This window comes from Musa acuminata, chromosome BXJ3-3, assembly GCF_036884655.1.
Source record: "Musa acuminata AAA Group cultivar baxijiao chromosome BXJ3-3, Cavendish_Baxijiao_AAA, whole genome shotgun sequence".
In the NCBI taxonomy this organism is placed as follows: Eukaryota; Viridiplantae; Streptophyta; class Magnoliopsida; order Zingiberales; family Musaceae; genus Musa; species Musa acuminata.
This window is the reverse complement of record NC_088351.1, coordinates 35317900-35336625: the sequence shown is the minus strand read 5'-3', so window position 1 is coordinate 35336625 and position 18726 is coordinate 35317900. Positions and strand designations below refer to the sequence as shown.

The 18726-nt window shown below is 45.0% G+C and overlaps 4 protein-coding genes across 5 annotated transcripts; 2 read left to right on the top strand and 2 right to left on the bottom strand.

Moving 5' to 3' along the window:
• Positions 1-447: 447 nt before the first annotated feature.
• LOC103978873 (probable mediator of RNA polymerase II transcription subunit 26b) lies at positions 448-4088 on the top strand. The gene is made up of 9 exons (XM_009394823.3): positions 448-1465; positions 1647-1715; positions 1841-1923; positions 2451-2503; positions 2582-2700; positions 2815-2842; positions 2940-3388; positions 3464-3554; positions 3649-4088. Exons 1-9 carry the CDS (start codon positions 1040-1042, stop codon positions 3768-3770), a joined length of 1440 nt encoding a protein of 479 aa, XP_009393098.2. The 5' UTR covers positions 448-1039; the 3' UTR covers positions 3771-4088.
• A 1160-nt stretch (positions 4089-5248) lies between these two features.
• On the bottom strand, positions 5249-9552 carry LOC135586107 (uncharacterized). 2 transcript variants are annotated; one of them, XM_065140724.1, is made up of 4 exons: positions 8752-9552; positions 7260-7423; positions 6006-7029; positions 5249-5848 (listed from the first exon to the last, which is right to left on the bottom strand). In XM_065140724.1, the coding sequence occupies exons 1-4, from the start codon at positions 9353-9355 to the stop codon at positions 5826-5828; spliced, it is 1815 nt and encodes a 604-aa protein (XP_064996796.1). In that variant the 5' UTR covers positions 9356-9552; the 3' UTR covers positions 5249-5825. The 2 variants fall into 2 exon arrangements, with proteins under 2 accessions (XP_064996796.1, XP_064996795.1); XM_065140723.1 differs by having other exon boundaries at positions 5249-7029; positions 8752-9551.
• Positions 9553-10028: 476 nt separating this feature from the next.
• Positions 10029-13719, top strand: LOC103978876 (G2/mitotic-specific cyclin S13-7). The gene is made up of 10 exons (XM_009394826.3): positions 10029-10383; positions 10880-10991; positions 11109-11144; positions 11252-11300; positions 11385-11642; positions 11726-11851; positions 11945-12193; positions 12276-12434; positions 12507-12688; positions 12797-13719. Exons 1-10 carry the CDS (start codon positions 10335-10337, stop codon positions 12927-12929), a joined length of 1353 nt encoding a protein of 450 aa, XP_009393101.2. The 5' UTR covers positions 10029-10334; the 3' UTR covers positions 12930-13719.
• Positions 13720-14161: 442 nt separating this feature from the next.
• LOC135632240 (glutathione transferase GST 23-like) lies at positions 14162-15240 on the bottom strand. Its single transcript, XM_065140644.1, has 2 exons — positions 14849-15240; positions 14162-14775 (listed from the first exon to the last, which is right to left on the bottom strand). The coding sequence occupies exons 1-2, from the start codon at positions 15164-15166 to the stop codon at positions 14329-14331; spliced, it is 765 nt and encodes a 254-aa protein (XP_064996716.1). The 5' UTR covers positions 15167-15240; the 3' UTR covers positions 14162-14328.
• Positions 15241-18726: the final 3486 nt, after the last annotated feature.

Genomic DNA, 18726 nt, shown 5'->3' with positions numbered 1-18726 from the left:
CATTGGGGTGACCATATCCAAAAAGACACCGACTTTTACCGATTTACGCGGCGACCAGAGCAACCGCGACGAGGAAAGCGGTCCGCGTCGATGGCTCCCTGCCGACTCCACCACTGTCCGTCCGATCATCATCAGCCAGCGAGATCGTCTGGTGCACGGATATTGAGGGACACATACCGCATCATCACCGCCCATTTCTGCTCAGTCGAAGGAGGGAGACGTCTGCCGCCAGTGAGTAATTTCATTTTGGTCCCTGACCAAAGTTAAATTTCTACGAACGTTCAGTGTCAGATGTTACTTACGTTTACATTTCTACCCCTGGAAAGGGGCGATGTACCGACACGTATGATGCATGCACAATTTGTGAATGTTCAGGGTTGAAATCAGAAAATTCCCTTTTCTTCCACAACAGAACGGGAAAAAGGCCGGATTTTTACGAGTGAATACTGGGAAGTTCGATTCCGTGGAGAGAGAGAGAGAGAGAGAGAGAGAGGGGGTCCGTGGACACTAGCTTTGGGCTCAAGCCATTTGCTTTACCCTGTTTGGCGGTTTTGGTGTCGCCGCAAGGGGAAAAGGAGAGATGATCTGGATGAGTATGTGGGTTTGAAGAGATATCGTCCTACGACCAGGAACAGCAGCCGAGCGTTGGGTTCTTGTCTCTTTGGGACTGAGGCCGATCGATCTTGTTATCTACCCTCATTTATTGCGAGATTTGGGGGTCGGATTGATTGCAACTGAGTGTGAAATCGGCGGAAAAAAAAAATTAAATCTTTCGCTGTTTCCTCAAGGAAAAATCTGATTTTTTTTCCCCCCTTGGTTTTGGTAGCGAAAGAACAATCCGCCGTAACTGCTGTCGATCGGCAAAAAGACCTGTACCCATTTGATTTTTCCCGTCACCGGACTCGGAATTGGCGATCAAGATTCGATCTTGGAGTCGATTCCTGACCGGGAACTGCCTGATTGAGACGGATTTAGCCTCGTAGACATCGGATCGCTCTCCGCCGGTGTTCTGGCCGCCGGAGCTCGGGCCGTCGCCGCCATGGCGAGCTCGTCCAGCTCGGTTGATTACTGGAGGAGGTTCTTCCGGAGCGCCAATTCTGATATCTTCGAGGTCATCGAGCAAGCGATCCTCGTGGCGGCGTCGGATTACCCCCAGCAGTTCCGGAGCAGGAGGGATCAGATCGTGGAGAAGATCTTCACCGCGCTGCTGCCGCGGTGCTTCGGCTGTGACCGGGTCGAGCTGCGAGGGGCCGAGGGGGAGGAAGGGCACGGCAGCGTGCGGAGGGTCGGAGAGAAGGAGAGCAAGGTGGACAGCAGCAACGACGGGCCCGAGTTCTCGAATCGGGTGGTGAGCAACTACTCGTACGACGAGGCAGAGGCGCTCACGGAGGAGATCGAAGAGGAGGGTCAAATCGTTGGCGAGGTCATGAGGATCAAGGAGATCCTTGCCAACCATCATGAGGAGGTTTGTTCATGCCTTCTTTTCTTGCATATTGCTTTGCCTTCAATTACTAATGCATTACGAATCCAAGAACTCATTTTGTATGCATCTATTGGGTTCAATTCGAGTAAGATTGTTGTGCTCTTTCTTGCATCATTTAGGCGATTAGCTGCCTGTGCTTAAACTTGTTGGTGCTTCTTTGCAGTCTGATAATTTCTTGTTCGAGTCACTGAGGAGGCTGCAATTGATGGAGCTTTCTGTTGATGTCTTGAAGGTGTTGATTTGACATTCCTCTTTATTCGGTTTGTTCCGTGCCGGGCTTAGGATAAGGATACATAAATTTAGGTCCATATTATTCTATTACCTCATTGATTTTTTTTGTTTTCCTTTGGTCCTTAGGCGACCGAGATTGGAAGGGCTGTCAATGGCCTCCGTAAACACAACTCAAAGCAAATTCGCCACCTAGTTCGTGCTCTCATCGAGTGAGTTTCTTTGCTGTATTGTAATTTCGGATGATGGCAAAGCAAATGATACATTTGATCAAGTTTGCACACTGATTTTAATCTTGTGAATGGGTACAAATTTATGTTATCATTTTTTTTTCCCTGTAAAAAGTTTGTGATCCCTGCTTTCTTGATGCTTTTTCTATTATGTTTTGGCTTAGGTCAAGTGTATGATTGTACTCTCTTTGAGGGGGGGCAGTTTTTAGTCTTCTTTCACTACCTACAATCCAGTTTTAGCTTCTACTAAATTTGCCTGCAACACTATGTATTTTAGATTTAACATTGTATGGAGACATCTCCGTCGTACCTGAATCAGAAATCGCTTCTTCGATTCTCTTGCATTAGATGATGGAAATTCTTTCGCCTGTTCAGTGTCAAATTTTACACTTCCATATGTGGAATCAGAAAAAAGGAAACAAAAAAAAATACACCTTTTTTTTAGTTCAAGGTGCATACCGATCCTTTGGCGACATTCCTAATTGCTCTGGTATGTGTTTGGGTTGCAGTGGTTGGAAGGTTTTGGTTGATGAATGGGTCAGGGCTACTGCTGCCATTGCCGGTATACTATATATTTATTTCATTTCTAGCGTCGCCCTATATTAATGATTTCGGGCAACTATGAACCTATGATTGACAGATAACTCCCCGGACTCTGTAAATCCTTCTGTCGTGGATGATGAGGATGGCCTTCCTTCTCCCCCGTTAGATGAAGGAGCTTTATTCGCCACTCAGACAACTTCCATCCAGCTCTCCGAGGTATAATAGAAAATGTCTTGAGTGTTGTCCCTTTACTTATTGTGATTAGTCCAATCTCCACCTTTGCATGCACTAACTGTTCCTGTTGTATGTCTTCACTCTTGGGATGTCAAGTTCTTTGATGGAATGGATGACGATGGAAGTGAGTACTTTGTCTTGCCCGTTTACCTTCTGGTTTTCCCTTCTTGTTGAGTTCTCCGGTTTAATAATATCATCCTTCTGCTGGCAATTTGCTGCAGATTTTCGAAATAATGGGGAGTTTCACAAGAGGTGGGAACATGGAAGACGACCTACAGAGAATCATGAATCATTAAGGAAACAGCAGCCGATGCAACAACCTTTTACTCGAGAAGAAAAAGTGGAGATGAAACAAGATCCGGAGCAGTCTATTTTTGCAGAAGGGGTGGGACACTCGAGGCGGCAAGAACCACATCGATCAGCTACCCCAGAAGAGAAGCTAAGAAGACAAGAACCACAAATGAGGCAATCAAAGCCACATGAGATCTGTCTCGGGCAAGCAAAGTCCCAAAACATTCTACCCAAGCAAAGCAACCCTGTGATTTCTGAATCTGGGCCTGGAAGACCAGTTAAAATTGGCTTTGAGCAAAAAGTATGCAACGAAGCGAAATTTAAACAGCCACCAGACACTGCTGCACTTGGAAGGAAGCCACCGATGATCCCACGAGATGTAAGTTCAGCCAAACACAAAATCTATGATAGGTTCTAAAGAGCTTGAAATCTAAGCTTTTCCATCTTCTGTTAGAAATCAAAGTACTCTGAAGAAGCTCCCGTTCAGGCTAAGCTGGAAGCCACAAAACGGAAGCTTCATGAAGGATACCAGCAAGCCGAAAATGGTTTGTTTAACTTCAATCTATTGCTTCGAATATTTATCATAGTGCAATTTAAGAAGTTAGATTTCATCGATGCCTTATGTTTCATTTGATGCAGCAAAAAAGCAGCGAACGATACAAGTAATGGAGTTACATGACATTCCAAAGCAGGCACACAACAGGCATCCTATTCTGAAATCCAGAAACCACCTGAGGAATTGGGCAAATGGGCGGCACTAGTTCCGTCGATTATGTTCAAGCTGAGCTCAGTCGCAAACACTAAACCCAAAAATTTTCCTGATAGATAATTAAGTCGAATTAATAACATATCACCATGCGATGATGAGTTGACAAAATGGATTTACAGAAGCTGGAGAGGGCCATAAGAAACTGATTGTACATTTTGGTTCATTTGAGATAAACTGCTGAAAAAAATGTATAGAATTCGACAGATCATCTCTCGTTTCTGTTTCTTGATCTCTTTTTCTCGGTCTCTGTATGACATAAAGTAACATATCTTACTTAACATGCAAAATGAGCATTTTTTTCTGTTGCAAATGGCATCGACTGATTCTTGCATGTGTAACTATTACATCGATTGATGGTTATATTAGGAGGACCAATGGAGACAGTGCTAAGATCATGCTGTTCCTCGTTACTGGCTGTTCAGTGCTGCCTCAAGAATTGGTTTCTGGATGAATTGATCGATGAAGAGGACATATCACTTTTTTGTGATCGACTTTGGCTTTGGGAAATTGTTTGGTAGGTTTAGATCTACTGTTCTCGAGTGAAACCACCATGAAAAATTACATCCTGCAAATAACTTTGCGTCTGCTGATCTCTGTTCTGTTCCTATCAAAGCTAATGACATCAAGTGCAGGAACCATAGCAAAGCAGATGGCCACCAACCATTCTAATCACAGCCTTGTGGCCTCAAAACCCCATTACGAAACCAGAAGAACCTGTGAAGTCGTATTTACTTCACAGGCACGGAAGACGAGAGTCTGAAATGTCTGCTAAAGCGATGACATTTAGACCTTTCTTTCAGGCAAATAGGAGAGGGAAAACATGGAGGAATGGACTTATGACCAATGACCATGATCACGCGGGCACGTCTTCTTCCCCACTGCAACTCCCAGTCTTGTCGCCTTCTACCCTCACCGACGCACCATTATTTTCTCAGCCTCTTTCTTTGACTACGGAATGTGGTCTCCTTTCCCACTCTGTTATCAGTCTCTCCTCCGTCCCCCCCACCTCCCCCATGGAGCTTTGCTTACGGAAGTCTGAAGACTTGGCTGGTCCACCACGAACAGGGGGTGCACCTTCTCACCTTGTGTTGGTGCTCAGCTCATGAATCTTCTTGGCAAACTACTCGTGTTCATGTCGGCGTTATCAACCACCTCAGAGTTCAGAGTTCTGCTACCACTAAACGAGGGATCTGTGAAGAAGAATCCATGAGGGATGAAACAGAGTTGGACACGATTCTTGCGATGTAGCCTAATTGGAGGTGCAAGAAAGCAGACATTAAAGTTGCAATGGGAAAGCTAAGAGAGAGGATTTGGCTACGTCGGCACATTGAAAGTATTCAATGATGTCAGATCATCCATTTCTGCCGGCCATCCAATTAGGAATTGGAAGGAATGGATGACTTGCGGAGAGAGAATTGCAAGAAATTATCCCAACATAGAGCTGAGGCATACATCCATAACCCCATCAAATATACTAAAGCACTTCAGACCACTTTGTTGTCATTCAATCATTCAAACAGTTGAGGGGTAGGTGGACAACTGGTAAATGTTCACTAGCAGAGTTATGACTTCATTGAACATTTTCTCTCTAAAAAAGGCACTTTTACCAAACAAGGGAGAAAACATCAAGGAGACAATCCATACATGAAATTGATACGAGCCATTGTTTAGTACTACATGCTGCTAAAATTCAACAATTATGACTGAAGTGGTGGGTGTGCACAAATGCTGGTGCTCCTCCTACCCACCAAGAATTGGGCAGTGTTTCTTGTGAGAGAAAAAGATTGCCCCTGTTCAACTACACAATTTGGGAGGCAATAACCCTTGTATGAACTCTGTTGTCGATAGCTTGGTTCATATTCTTGGTCCCCCTGAGGATGCACTGGAGACCTACAAAGATAAATATGGTGAAGCTGAACTCCACCCCTAAGGCCTGGTCTTATTAGCAGTTGCATGCTATGATCCTCAAATCAAGAGTAACCATGTGTGCATGTTCTTGGCCACTATGTAGTACCCTGATCTGATTTCTCTAACAAGCATTCATAGACTAGGTCGGGTGTACCAAATATCCTGATACACCAGGCCGAAGAGGAGATTGCAAATGACAATCCATATTCCTTTGCATGCAAAGAATAAGATAACAAACAAAATATAATTGAAACTGGCTTCTATCTCTTATGGCAAACAACAGAAACACATGAAGAATCCACATCGATCAACCACAAACCTGATCTGTCCAGTTCCCTCTGTACTGAAGTTAATGCCATCTCCTGATCCCAAAAGACCATATTCAGTTTGCTTTCCGTATGGTTCATGGTATCATATCCTAATTTCACACCAATATCTGGGTCATCAAGTCTCCATAGCCTCGCACCAGCATTCTCATCTAAACCTCTCATAGCAAGATATGCAAAATTCTTGTGTTCCATTTCCGGAGAATTGGTTCCAGTCAGGGACTTGCACTCTGCTGCCACCTTGTGGATATAATCATCATTCCATGTTTTCAAAGAAGATGGAGAGCTCTTCACGAACAACAGCTCTGCATTTTTTGCAATAGCAAAGTCATATGAGGGATTTGGCAGCTCAGGTAAAAAACCACTACCTGGAATCATATTGCCATCGATCAACCACAAGTCATAACCAAATTCCAGGCACTTTTGAACTGTAGTGGCTTTGATCCAGATCTCTTTTATGATGTCTGTTTCATGTTCAAGATCTATTGACTTGACTTGTCTAATGCTAGAAACCAACTGACTTGTATCAACTACAGGATATCCTCTCCTGGCAAGGTCAATCAATAACTCTGGAGAGCCACCAAGGAGAATGAAGTTTACCAAACCAACATTTTCAAGGTTGCAGATCAAGTTTCTAGCAATCCTTTCTGTTGTCTGGTACAAACTTATTACAAATATTGTTTTCTGCTTCAAAGAGTGAAGTATAGATCTGAGTTGATCAAAGTTACTAACAATTCTTCCTGGATGTGTCTCCGCAAAACAGAAATCGTACCATTTTAAGTTCCTTAACGGTGGCAGTTCTGTTAGACTGAAATCAAGAGATTCATCCACCAACAAACTCGAATCAGGACCAACCGTCTTCCCATAGTTTACACCTGCATCCCTGTGAGAGATGCTAAGGGCTCTTTCTTGCTTAAAGTTTGTGTAAAGATTGTAGTACCCACGTGAATGAATGAATTTGATGAACCAAGGAGTCCATATTCTCTCACCAAACCTTTTGTACCATCCTGTAGTCACCTGCAAGCATAGTAAAAAAAAACAAAAAAGGAAAAGAGGCAAGATTCTCATAAGACCCATATGCCAAAATACAAATTACTAGGACAGGAGTAGAATGTACATTCTTGGACAAAGTTAAAAATAAAATCTTAATGTGCCAATAAGGCTCCTTATATTCAGGGGGAAAAAAATTCTTCTATTAAAAGAACTTACACAAAACTATTTTTGCTGCCTGGAACAAGTAAAATTACCATGCCTTGCAGGATTGGTTTGATTTCTTTGGCTTTATGTTCATCATACCACAGACGGAATTCCTTCCAAGGTTTTGGAAAAAGAAGCTGACCCCATGTGCCAACCATCTGGTATAAGAAAATGTGTGTTTCACTGCTCAGTTGCAACTTGTTTCCTTTCTTACCTGCAATATTTGTAAAATGAGAACCAAACGTCGACCATAAGTGACCTTTAACTTCACAAAAAAATGACAAGAAATTAGCCTCAGAAAAGAAGTGTGAACTGTTATGAAGAAAATAAAGGCAAAAGATGCACTTAAAGAATAGCTTGTACCCTCATATACTACTTGTTAACAGCCTCTTTGATAAATGTTCCACATAGGTAATTTACAAACACAATTTTCAACAGACACAACCAAATTTGTCCACTAGTTCAAATCCAATCACCTAGAATTGAAAAAGGGAAGAAATTCCCATTTTATATCAAATAGTTATAAAGTAACTTGGGGATATGGTATTCCAAGAAAAAAATATATATCATAATCACATTTTTAAAAAGAATAAGGAAATACGTAATGCGCATTAAGGGCATTTCATGCAAGAAGGTGAAGCCAACCTTCATCACATAGGAAAGATATATAGGGAGTCCAAAGACTCCAAGCATTTGGAAAAGATTCATCTCTACTGAAAATATTTAACACTTCAAGTCTCCTCGATCAAACAGAATACAGCAGAAATTTGACAACAATATATACAATAACATGGGAGAAGTAGAGCAGTAATACATGAAGAGTAGGTATGCCCGAAAGGCAATTAACAAAATGCTCAACGTTAATGGAGATGATGCAATTACATTAATATCTATGGATGACATAGTAATAGAAGTTTAACTAGTGCCTTTGTAAGTCGTGACAATTGCACCCAAAAAGCAAAACGTTTCAAATCAAAATCTGACACAATGGCACCAAGATTAACTATATAATCAATTAGAAGAAGCAAATAAGTTCTAATTGGAATACACCACACCTCACAAGCAGGGTTAGGCTGGGATGGAAAGCTAGATAATCTTGACTTCTATTGAATGCCAGGAAAGAAAGAAGTGTGTATCCTCAAATACTGTTTTCCACAGGAATCTGTTAGGCCCATAGTGGTAATCTCAGCAAGATTTTTCTCTGTTATTTTTACATTTTGATTGCCAGAAAAATATTTCACAACAAAATCTTCTCGAAGACATAGTTTAAGTAGAAAATAAACTTAGTATTCTGTAATTACTATTCACTGGAGCACTCCTGTAAGACAAACGAATGATACAGAATCCAAAAAGAAAAAGGAAAAATGGTGCTAAATGTGCAACTTTAACAATCCTAAGTTCTTCAGAATTTATGCATCATGCCATTACTTGCCTAAACTAAGCCCAATTTTTTTAGGTATACTCAATTTTGGTCGGAATTGAAAAGAACTAAATCGAAAAAATGAGTTAGAACCAAGAAAAGAAGAGGATTTATCATCATACCAGCAACGAACCTCGGCCGCTGCAGCGATGCCCCGTAGATGGACGCATCGTAGTTCGCCGGGTCGTAGTAGTACTTCAAGATCAGCCGTTTCAGGAACTTATAGTACAGCGGCGACAGCTCGAGGTCATCCTCCACCACGAAAGCGAACTCGTCGTCGGAGCTCGGCCACCAGGCCTCCAGCCACTGGGCCTGGAGCCCGGCGTTGGCCGTCCGGTAGTGAACGATCTTCTCCCCGTGGACCCACCGGAACCGGTCGATAAGATCCAGGATCCGGCGCGACTCCTCCAGCTTGCGGTCGACCGAGGGGGCGGACGATCCATTGGCGGGGCGGAAGTGGTCGACGAGGACGTGGAGGTGGACGCGGTCGCCAGCGTAGTCGGCGGCGGCAAGGGAGCGGAGGCAGCGGCGGAGTGAGTCGATGCGGTCGAATGTGAGGAGTTCGATGATGAAAGTGAAGCGAGGATTAGGATTATGGTTTTCTGAGAGGAGGAGGGAGGAACGGGAGGAGGAGGATGTGGTGGAGTGGAAGGAGAAGAGGAGGAGGAGGGCGGCGAAGGAGAGGAAGAAAAGGAGCGGAAGGAGGGGCCTCCGCTTCGGTTGCATTCTACAGAAAATACCTATTAGGGTTAGGGTTCGAAGGAATCATCCAAAATTCCTTCTTCTGGGAATAATTCTTCTTCTTCTTCCTCCTCCTGCCTTCGGAGCGCATCGATGGAAGCGTCGGAGATCGATCTCAGATTTACGTGTTCATTCTTTCATCTGCTGTCTTCCCTTCTCGCTTCAATAGGTCGGGTTAAATGTAATCACTACGTGATTCAACTCGAACTCGGGTTGGTTCTCCCTCCATCAGTATTGCAAGTGCTTTAACATTCGCACACGATGACGATGGACGCCAACGGACATCCGTGCGAGTGAGCCAAGGAAATAGCTTTGACTTGACATCGCTGAGGTCCGTCCATCTTCCGGGATCGTTATTCTTCCAGGTTCGCTCATGATTTTGATGGGCGTTGTTAAGATTCGTGCGCTGACCCGATAAGTGGCTTAGATTCTTCCTTTGTGACCGAGCGAGCCCGGGTCGTGAATCATCAGCCACGCGCCGACGTTAGGCGCTCCAACTCATCCTAGCCGTCCGATAATTTTCGGTCCGACCGTTATGATCTCACAGCACGCACAATTCGACCGTTGGAGATGGAAGAGAGAGGAGGCACCTTATGGATGCTTTTAACGCGTCTCCTGCCTCTTTACTCCCCTTCTTTATTAAAGGAAGAGAACGCAAGCACACCTTCAAACACATACAGAAGGCGGAGAGAAACTAAAGAAGGAAGAGGACGAATGAGAATGATATTGTAGAGTTAGGAGAACGAGATTGCGGTGTAGAGACTCCGTTCTTGTTCTCTGCGAGTTGGGAAACAGAGACAGAGAGAGAGAGAGAGAGAGACTCTGGGACAGGCTATCAACGGTGGCGAATCCTAGAAGCCTTCGTTCGTTTTTCTCGTCGGTGTTGTCGAGCCGTTTCTGGAAGAGCTGCCAACAAGAAGCAGGAGGAGAAGGAGAAGGAGGAGATAAAGAAGAAGAAGGCTTGATGGAGTCAAGGCATCTGCAGGCTCCTGTGGCAACTCTGCAGCAGAGAGGTGAGTTTTGTTCGGTAATCAGGAAGTCATTTACGAATGCTCCTCACTTGGTGTTTCTCTTTCTTGATATCTGGGTTCTTGTTTTGTCTCACAAGATAGCCCTCTTCCATGGAACCTTTTTCTCTCATTTTGAGTCCCACTGTTGCGGTATTCTTCCCCCTTTGTTCCTCTTCTGCTTTTTAATATGCAAGATGCAACATCTTCTTGTGGGTACTTGTGATCTGGGTCTCTTGGATACTTGATGCAAGGTGAGACCTTTTTGTAGCCTTTGGCTGCCTGGATATAGTTTCTTTCTGTTTAGGAGTTTGGATATCTCATGGTTTCTACCTTTAAATTGAATCTCTCACCTTTCTTCTGGATCATCTCGAATCCCTGGGTTTCTTGATCTTGGACACTCTCTTTCTTTCCCAATTTCCAACTACCTGCTTCTTGAAGGCTTCTTTTCTCTCGATGTCACTGGTAATTCATGTGGTCTCAACAATCCTTTGATCATCAGGTGCTGCTGCTTCACCAGGCAGAAAGCAGAAAGCGGCCGCAGGAGGTGACGAAAAGAACCGGAGAGCGCTTGGAGACATCGGAAATCGTGTTAACTTTCGAGATGTCGACGGGCAAGTATCTAAACGCTATTTTTCTACAAGAATAGTCCTTCGGGTGCAAATTCATTTCAATCCCATAGCTTCTGATTCTTCTTTTCAATCTTCGATCTTCTTCTTGCGTGACTCCAGAAAAGTGCAGTCTCAGATTTCTCTCCCTGTGGCTAGGTCGGTTCAGAGCCAAAAATCTCATTTTTATATCGTTGGATGGAGTATGCTTTAGTTTCTTGAAGGCTTTACAATCATCTACTTATAAACCTCATCCCTGTTACAAGATTTGCTGCTCAAGTGTTGGAGAATGCACAACCTGCCGAACCTGATAAGGCATATATCTTTCCCTTTGTTTCTTGCCGGTTTTGTTTTACCATATGCTAGTTCTGGATCAATTATACATACATAATATTTCAGAAGCCAGCATTTGTAGCTGCCAATGTAAGAGGAAAAGAAGGTGCGAAAGCTGCGAAGCAGAAGGCTGCAGTCAAGCCAAAAACTGAGGAAGTAATTGAAATCAGTTCAGGAGATGAAGGTGCAAAAGCTGCTGAGCAGAAGGTCTCAGTAAACCTCAAAACAGAGGAAGTAATTGAGATCAGTTCAGGAAATGGTGATAGGAGAACTTCCAGGAAGAAGGTTCACACCCTCACTTCAGTACTTACTGCTCGAAGCAAGGTAAACCACTTTCACGTTCTTTCCTCAACACTATCATTCTTGAATAAGATTTGCCTCTGATATATACTGCGATCTGGATTTAGGTTGCTTGTGAAGTCGTCCATAAACCAAACAATCTGGCACACGATATTGATGAGTTGGATGCAGACGATGAGTTAGCTGTTGTCGATTATGTGGAAGACATATATAGCTTCTACAGATTCGCTGAGGTACTACACTTCCCCCAATCCAAATTCCACTGAGCTGCATTGTACTACACACGCCTTGGTTGATTGCATTTTCTCCTCCTATTGTTAATGCAGAGATACAGCAGACCTCGTGATTACATGGGTTCCCAGGTCGAGATCAATGCGAAGATGAGATCGATTCTTGCCGACTGGCTGACTGAAGTGCACCGCAAGTTTGAGCTGATGCCCGAGACACTATACCTAACGTTCTACATAGTCGATGCATACCTCTCGATGGAAACTGTTCCGAGGAGGGAGTTGCAGCTTGTGGGGGTGAGCTCCATGCTCGTCGCCTGCAAATATGAGGAGATATGGGCTCCTCAGGTATCTTATTCGACTGGTTTCATCTCGATCTGTTCGCTTTTACTGTGAATTGAGCAAATGGGAGACGTATGCATGCATGCAGGTTAATGACTTCATCTACATTTCCGACCGCGCATATGGCAGAGAGCAGATCCTGGCGACAGAGAAAGCAATCTTGAACAAGCTTGAATGGAACCTTACTGTTCCCACGCCGTATGTTTTCCTTGTGCGTTTTCTCAAGGCGGCCATGTCCGATAAGGAGGTGAATGCACGTACAGATTGTACACATAGCAATCGATTCATGTGATGTGCGTCACTCGTTCTGCTGATACAGATGGAGAACATGGCATTTTTCTTCGCGGAGTTGGGTTTGATGCACTACTCGATGGTCATCAAGCATCGCCCGTCCATGCTCGCTGCCTCGGCGGTCTACGCCGCACGGTGGACGCTGGAGAGGAGCCCCCGGTGGACCGAGACGCTCGAGCGGCACACGGGATACGATGAGCTGCAGTTGGGGTACGCGTCGTGAAACCATTTGTTGGATTCTGACATCGGCTTGATTGATCTCGATCGTTCGTCCGACAAGAACGCTGATGATGAACACGGTGTGTTTTGGAACAACAGGGACTGCGCGCAGCATTTGCTGAGCTTCCATGCGTCGGCCGCCGAGAGCAAGCTCAGAGCCGTCTACAACAAGTACTCCAGCTCGCGACGAGGAGCTGTCGCGTTGCGTTCTCCCGCTACGAAGCCGCTTTGAGGAGTTGAAGTCCTACTTCATTGGAGTTTTGCTCTGGTTTGCTGCATTGTTTGTGGATTCTGCGCAAAGATCTGTTTTTTATGTGAAGTAGTAGCATTGTAAAGCTACACTTGATGAACATCACTGTCCTTTATTTGGTGAATTAAGCAAGTGTTGCTCAAATTGTATCACATTATAAACATTACTACGTCTTTTTCGTGTTTCCCCCTACCTTTAAATTCTGTACATAGATAGATCATTCACAGCATTAACTTCTTTGTTGCAGCCACATGTGCTGAGACCATTCAGACATTACAGGCCGAGGACATCAAGGAATTTATGATCAACAAAGTCAAAAAGCAATCAGCTGTGCTGCAGAACACTTCATTAAACAATGCAGACCTCAAGCAGGCACTGAGGAGAGCCTGTCCGAGAGCAGGCACAAGAGATAATGCCATCAACGAAAGCCTTGATTGCCATGCCATGATTTAGGCTTTGGATCTTAGTACTGTTGATGCATCCAAATGTGTGAGAGCATGGGAAAGCGTTTGATTCTCTCAAGAAGCAGGCTTGAGGAAGGATGTGGGCCAGTCATCATTCCACTGGTATTAGGTCTGTTTTGTCACTATCCAGCTTAGAGGTGGGGAAGATTGAAGGTGTGTCGTAACCTGCTGCTTTCTTCCCTTTTGTTATTATGAGTTCTGATGCAGATGTCAAAGAAGAAATAAGTATGATGCCCAGTGCACATGCACGCACACTGATGCTGTCACTCCCATCGTCAGATTTCTTCACCTCTTTTCCCACATAAACTATTTCTGCTTTGCCTTGCTTTGGATACTTGTTGCTTCAAGAAAGCATATAGATTAGTGGCGAGAGTCCTCTGTCCTGACTCCAAGACCTAGAGGAGAGAGGAGAGGAGAGTAGGGCTGTCTTCCTGGATATGGCAGTACATTGCTTGTATGTCTAATGCATGTGCTTAACCAGTGCCTGCTAAGCCTTTGGGTGCTCTTCAACTAGAACAAAAGGTGAATGAATGGGCTTCATTTACATCTTCTATCAATGGTGATCGATGATATATGAAGAAAGATCTTGGCCAGTGAGTTGTTTTGCCTGGCAAACAAGGGGAGACAGATGAGTTCCACCCACCTTCTGCACAAATGACTGCCGAAGAATGTAGGGAGAGAACATCATCCTGTAGACCGTTGAATACCAATAAGGGGATTCCACATGCTCATGTTATTTATCTCCAGCCATGACATGGAAACGCTTCATCTTTCATTGCTAGAAACCAGATTTAGAGCTTCTGATCACATGACTCGACACAAGAAACGATGAATATAATACAAAGAGTAGTCAGAAAACACTGCGACCTACTGAACCCCCACACTGCATGAACCAAATCCTAGAAATGCCGAACTCATTAGCCACTGCTACCGTCAACAGCAACATTAATGGTGCTGGTGGTGCCGGCAGCGGCAGGAGCAGTGGTACTGGTGCCATTACTGAGGCTCAGCATCATTTGCCGGATGCCCCGCGCGTACTCCAGCAACTTGTCGATCGCCGGAATGGTCTCCTTCACTTCATTCTGCTCCTCGAAGTCTTTAAGCCATGCGTGGAACACGGGGAAGGTTCCGGGGTCGACGAGCTTCACCTCCATGACCTCCTCGAACACGGCGAGCCAGTACGAGCCGCACCCGAGGACGATGTCCAGCAAACCGATCTTGTCGCCTCCGAAGAACCTCTTCCCTTTGAACGCTCCGTCTCGTAGCTCGCGCTCCAGCAGCTTCAGGTTGTCGTGCACTTGATCGACGGCCGTCTTCTGGCCTTCGCCCGACGACGAAAACACCGCGCCGACCGCCGGGGCAAGCTGCGTTTGCAACAAACGGAAGCTAAGGAAGAATGCGAGTGAAGAGGACGAGATGGGGCGGACAGAGGCTGACCTTATCCTCGGCGAAGTGGCACCAGAAGCGAGCAACGGCACGCTCGAAGGGGTCGGCAGGCATGATCGGGTTGTCAGCCCAGGTCTCGTCGATGTACTGCAAGATGACGACGGACTCCACGACGGGACGGTCGCTGTGGAGGAGGACGGGGACCTTCTTGTAGACGGGGTTGTGGAGGAGGAGGGCGGGGCTAGGGTTGATGGCATCCTCCTCCTGGTACTCGAACTCCAAGCCCTTGAGCTTGAGGGCGAGCTGGACGCGGTGGGTGTGGGAGTCTGCCCACGAGCCGAGGAGCTTAAGAGAGGAGGGTGGATCCATAACCCGATGGTAGCTCCTTGCAAGGAGGGAGGACAGTGATGGTTCTCTTGACCTCTTCTATGCAGCTCGGAAGGTTAAGGCCTTTTATAGAAGGAGAAGAGAGGGTGGCTTTAGGGTCTGCGTACAGACGTGTAGGACCCAGAGTGCAGTAGGAACCCTAACATGGATCCCTTGGGAAGGCTTCTTCACCAAGCCACTCTCCCACACCCACTTCTTAGTGGGTGATTATGATCAATACAGAAAGCAGATGGATTACACTGTGTTTAGGTGATTATGATCAGAACAGATCTGGGGAGCTTGTGCATGGAGGAGGAGGAGGAAAGTGAGGCATGTGGGTAGAGTCAGGTGGGGAGGGGCATAGCAGTATGAGTGGGGTGCCTAACGCCATTTCAGCCTGCTGCATGGTACGTGTGTCTGTACTTGGCCACATGAAGCCAATTACATGTTACGATCATTAGACTATGAAGCTTGGGACCTTTCGCCATTGGAAATGGATTTAAAGGTGGGACAGCTGAATCCGTCTCCTGTGTTCATGCAGCATTCATTCCCACAACAGCACAGCCACAACATCGCCGTTGTGAAGTGATTTCTCTGAGTTCGAATGGACATGAAGAAGCACGGCATAATAATTGCAATTGAAATGGAATACTCTGTATATCAATCACCATAAGTTGATCGTCCTTTGGATGCAACGGGAGACAAAACACCGAGTACGTCACGTGCATGGCATGTGTCGAAATCTAGTGCGGATTATAATTTGCAAGAGTACAAATGCAGGAGTATCCAATGCAATCTATGTGAAATCATCGAGGAATTTAAGCAAACACAAGAAACGCAAAAGCTCCGATGGACCACCACAGGATTGACAAGCAATCAAACGTCATTATGACCGGCCATAAAGACATTCATTCCCATCAAACCCCAAGCCGGGCCATGGAGCTCGTCTCCGTGACATCTCACTGTGCCCTGTCTTCAGCTCATAGTGGAAACGACGAGGCCCCACGGTGGACACAGGAGTAACGTGTGGAGGACGGCGGTCACCGACTCCGCTGTCCTTCGATCCCCCGCGCATGCCAAATCCGCACAGCAAAAGAAGGATAGGATAGGAAGTCTCATCCATGGTCACGTCCATCTCGTCTCCCACACGCATTCTTGTTCAGTTCACTGTTCGACGTAGCAGCAGCGGTTTGCAGTAGACAAGAACAGAACGCTCATGTGATGCTTGCCTGCGATGCGTAAAACAAGAAACTTCTCTTCTTTGGATCGGAATCTCTCGCTCTCTCTCTCTCTCTCTCTTTCTGCACTGTTCCAAGGTGAGGAAGGGAAGAGGCGAGGGTGACTGGAGCGCATTCCTCGACTCACACTGCGGCTACGGTCTCATGGTGCAGTGCAGTCTTGCTCTGTACCCTTCACAAGGAAATTACCGGACAAAGGACCTGACACAGTCCGATCAATAGTTCTCAATGGCATGGCGTTGGCTTGTGTTCTTCTTGTCCGAACACCTGAGAGCTCTCTAAGTCTCCATTTCAAGGGGATGTGGCTGCATGTTTGCACGCTTTGTCTTCTGAGCATGTAAACCGAGATGAACACACAAGTAAACCGCTAATGTACATGCATCCTAAGCCTCAGAAGGGATCACGGGGGTCAAGAAGAGGCAAAGGAGACTATTTGGTCCTATGCATTCTATGTGGGAAGGCATCAATCTTGCTGCTAGTTCTCTGTTCTTCTACGTTGCTACACAAATGAGCTATCATAGGATCTACGACACAAAGAGACGAAGTAAAGGAGGAAGACGGTGGGATGGGTCTGTCTGCTAAAGCTAAAGCTTTGCATGGCATGGTGTGGTCATACGTCTTGCGTTTGTCTTGTTCACCATGCAACATGTCGGTGTGAAACCCTGTTCGTATACAAACACAAAGCATCAGTCAATGGCGAGGAAGTAATCACTGTGGTAACTTGTAGAGTGCAGAGCAGATAAAATCTCCTTTGACGGGTCAAGATGGGAGAAAGCCAAATCAAGTACACCAGGGAGCCGATGCATTCCAAAGATAAGACATCACAAGAAGGATCAAAGTCCTACGACTTGCATGAATGTAGCCGGGAAATCTTTTATCAGGCAGTAAGAAGACCTTTCGGCATGGAAGGCAGAGCCTGGTACAGCTTTGAGCTTTGACCGCAAGAAAGAGCGAGAAGAAGAAGAAGAAGAAAGAAGTCTTCCAGAGCAAGTTAGCACACCACAATCTGAGATTGCAGTCAAAAAAGCTGGGCAGCAATTCCAGGAAACCTTGATAAGTGTAATGAGGCATATAACCTGGACACCTAAAGAGTCAGAGTAGGTTTATTTTCCTTTTAACATTTGACTTTGACCAGCAGGCATGAAAGCTTATGATCTACATTCACATCTGCAATTCCTTGAAAAGCAGGTTGGAGATCCACAGAAGTGGGGAGCTTCCTCCTGTGACTTGGATTGCTTTAAGTCTTACATGTCTGCCTGGAGTAGACATGATAGAACAAGGGGTCCATGTACTGCAGGAATCTTTCAGCTCATCTCAGATTGCAGATCAACAGTTTGATGCACACAGAGACCTTTAAGACTCTGTGTCAAACAATAAAAATGAATTAAGATGGAAAGCAATAAGCAATTAAGACTGGAGGAAGGAATAACTGCAGAAGGAAAGAAAAGATTTGTATGTTCTTTTTTTCCACCATATTTAAAAGACCCAGTTGCATGTCAAAACATTTGAACTACACAGACCTGAAAACAAAGATTGACAGGAGGCAGAAACTTGTCAAGAACTGTTTTCACTCTATGTTGGCATGAAGATTAGCAGCCCAAGTCCCAATCAGATAACATTGACTTGGTGGAGTTGAGTATCAAAAGGCCCAAACCAGTGTCTCTTTCGGACAGCCTATTTAGAGCAAATTGACCCCAAGCAAAGCCTGCCTGCTGCTCAACTCACTGCCCTGCTCCTGCTACTGCTCCTGCTCCTTGGAAGGTGGTTTTGCTCCAAGTGCATTGCTTCACTTTCTCCTCCTTTCTTTCTCCTCTTTTGGTTTTGGGGAGGGCATTCATCTGTTTCTGCACTTACGATATCTCCTTTCTGAGCGCTACACATATTTGTACTCCATGGCCAATCTATTCCTCATCAGACCAAACACTAGATTGTTTGGCCTATGAGGGACTTGTGTAGACACAAGTGTTCATCCATTCAAGATTCTTTAAATTGATTCACTCTCCTCCAGCAAAAAACTGGTATATTTTCTTTAAGGTAAATTCTTCATAAAGACCCTCAAGTTTTTATTAGCATCATTATAATTATAAAAGTGACACATATAGATCTATTTACCCTAATGAAAATAAAAGAAAAAATAATTTTAATATTATAATTGGTGATAGTAGATCGATATTGACGAATAAGGAGGTATTGGAGGCCACGAGTGCCTACTGTAGATGATGAGAGTGACAATAAGATATGAGGGTTGCTCGATAATTTTGTCGACGAGTACGATAACATAATATCCAAGACCCATTTGTTTTCTCCCGTTGTCGAATATCTCCA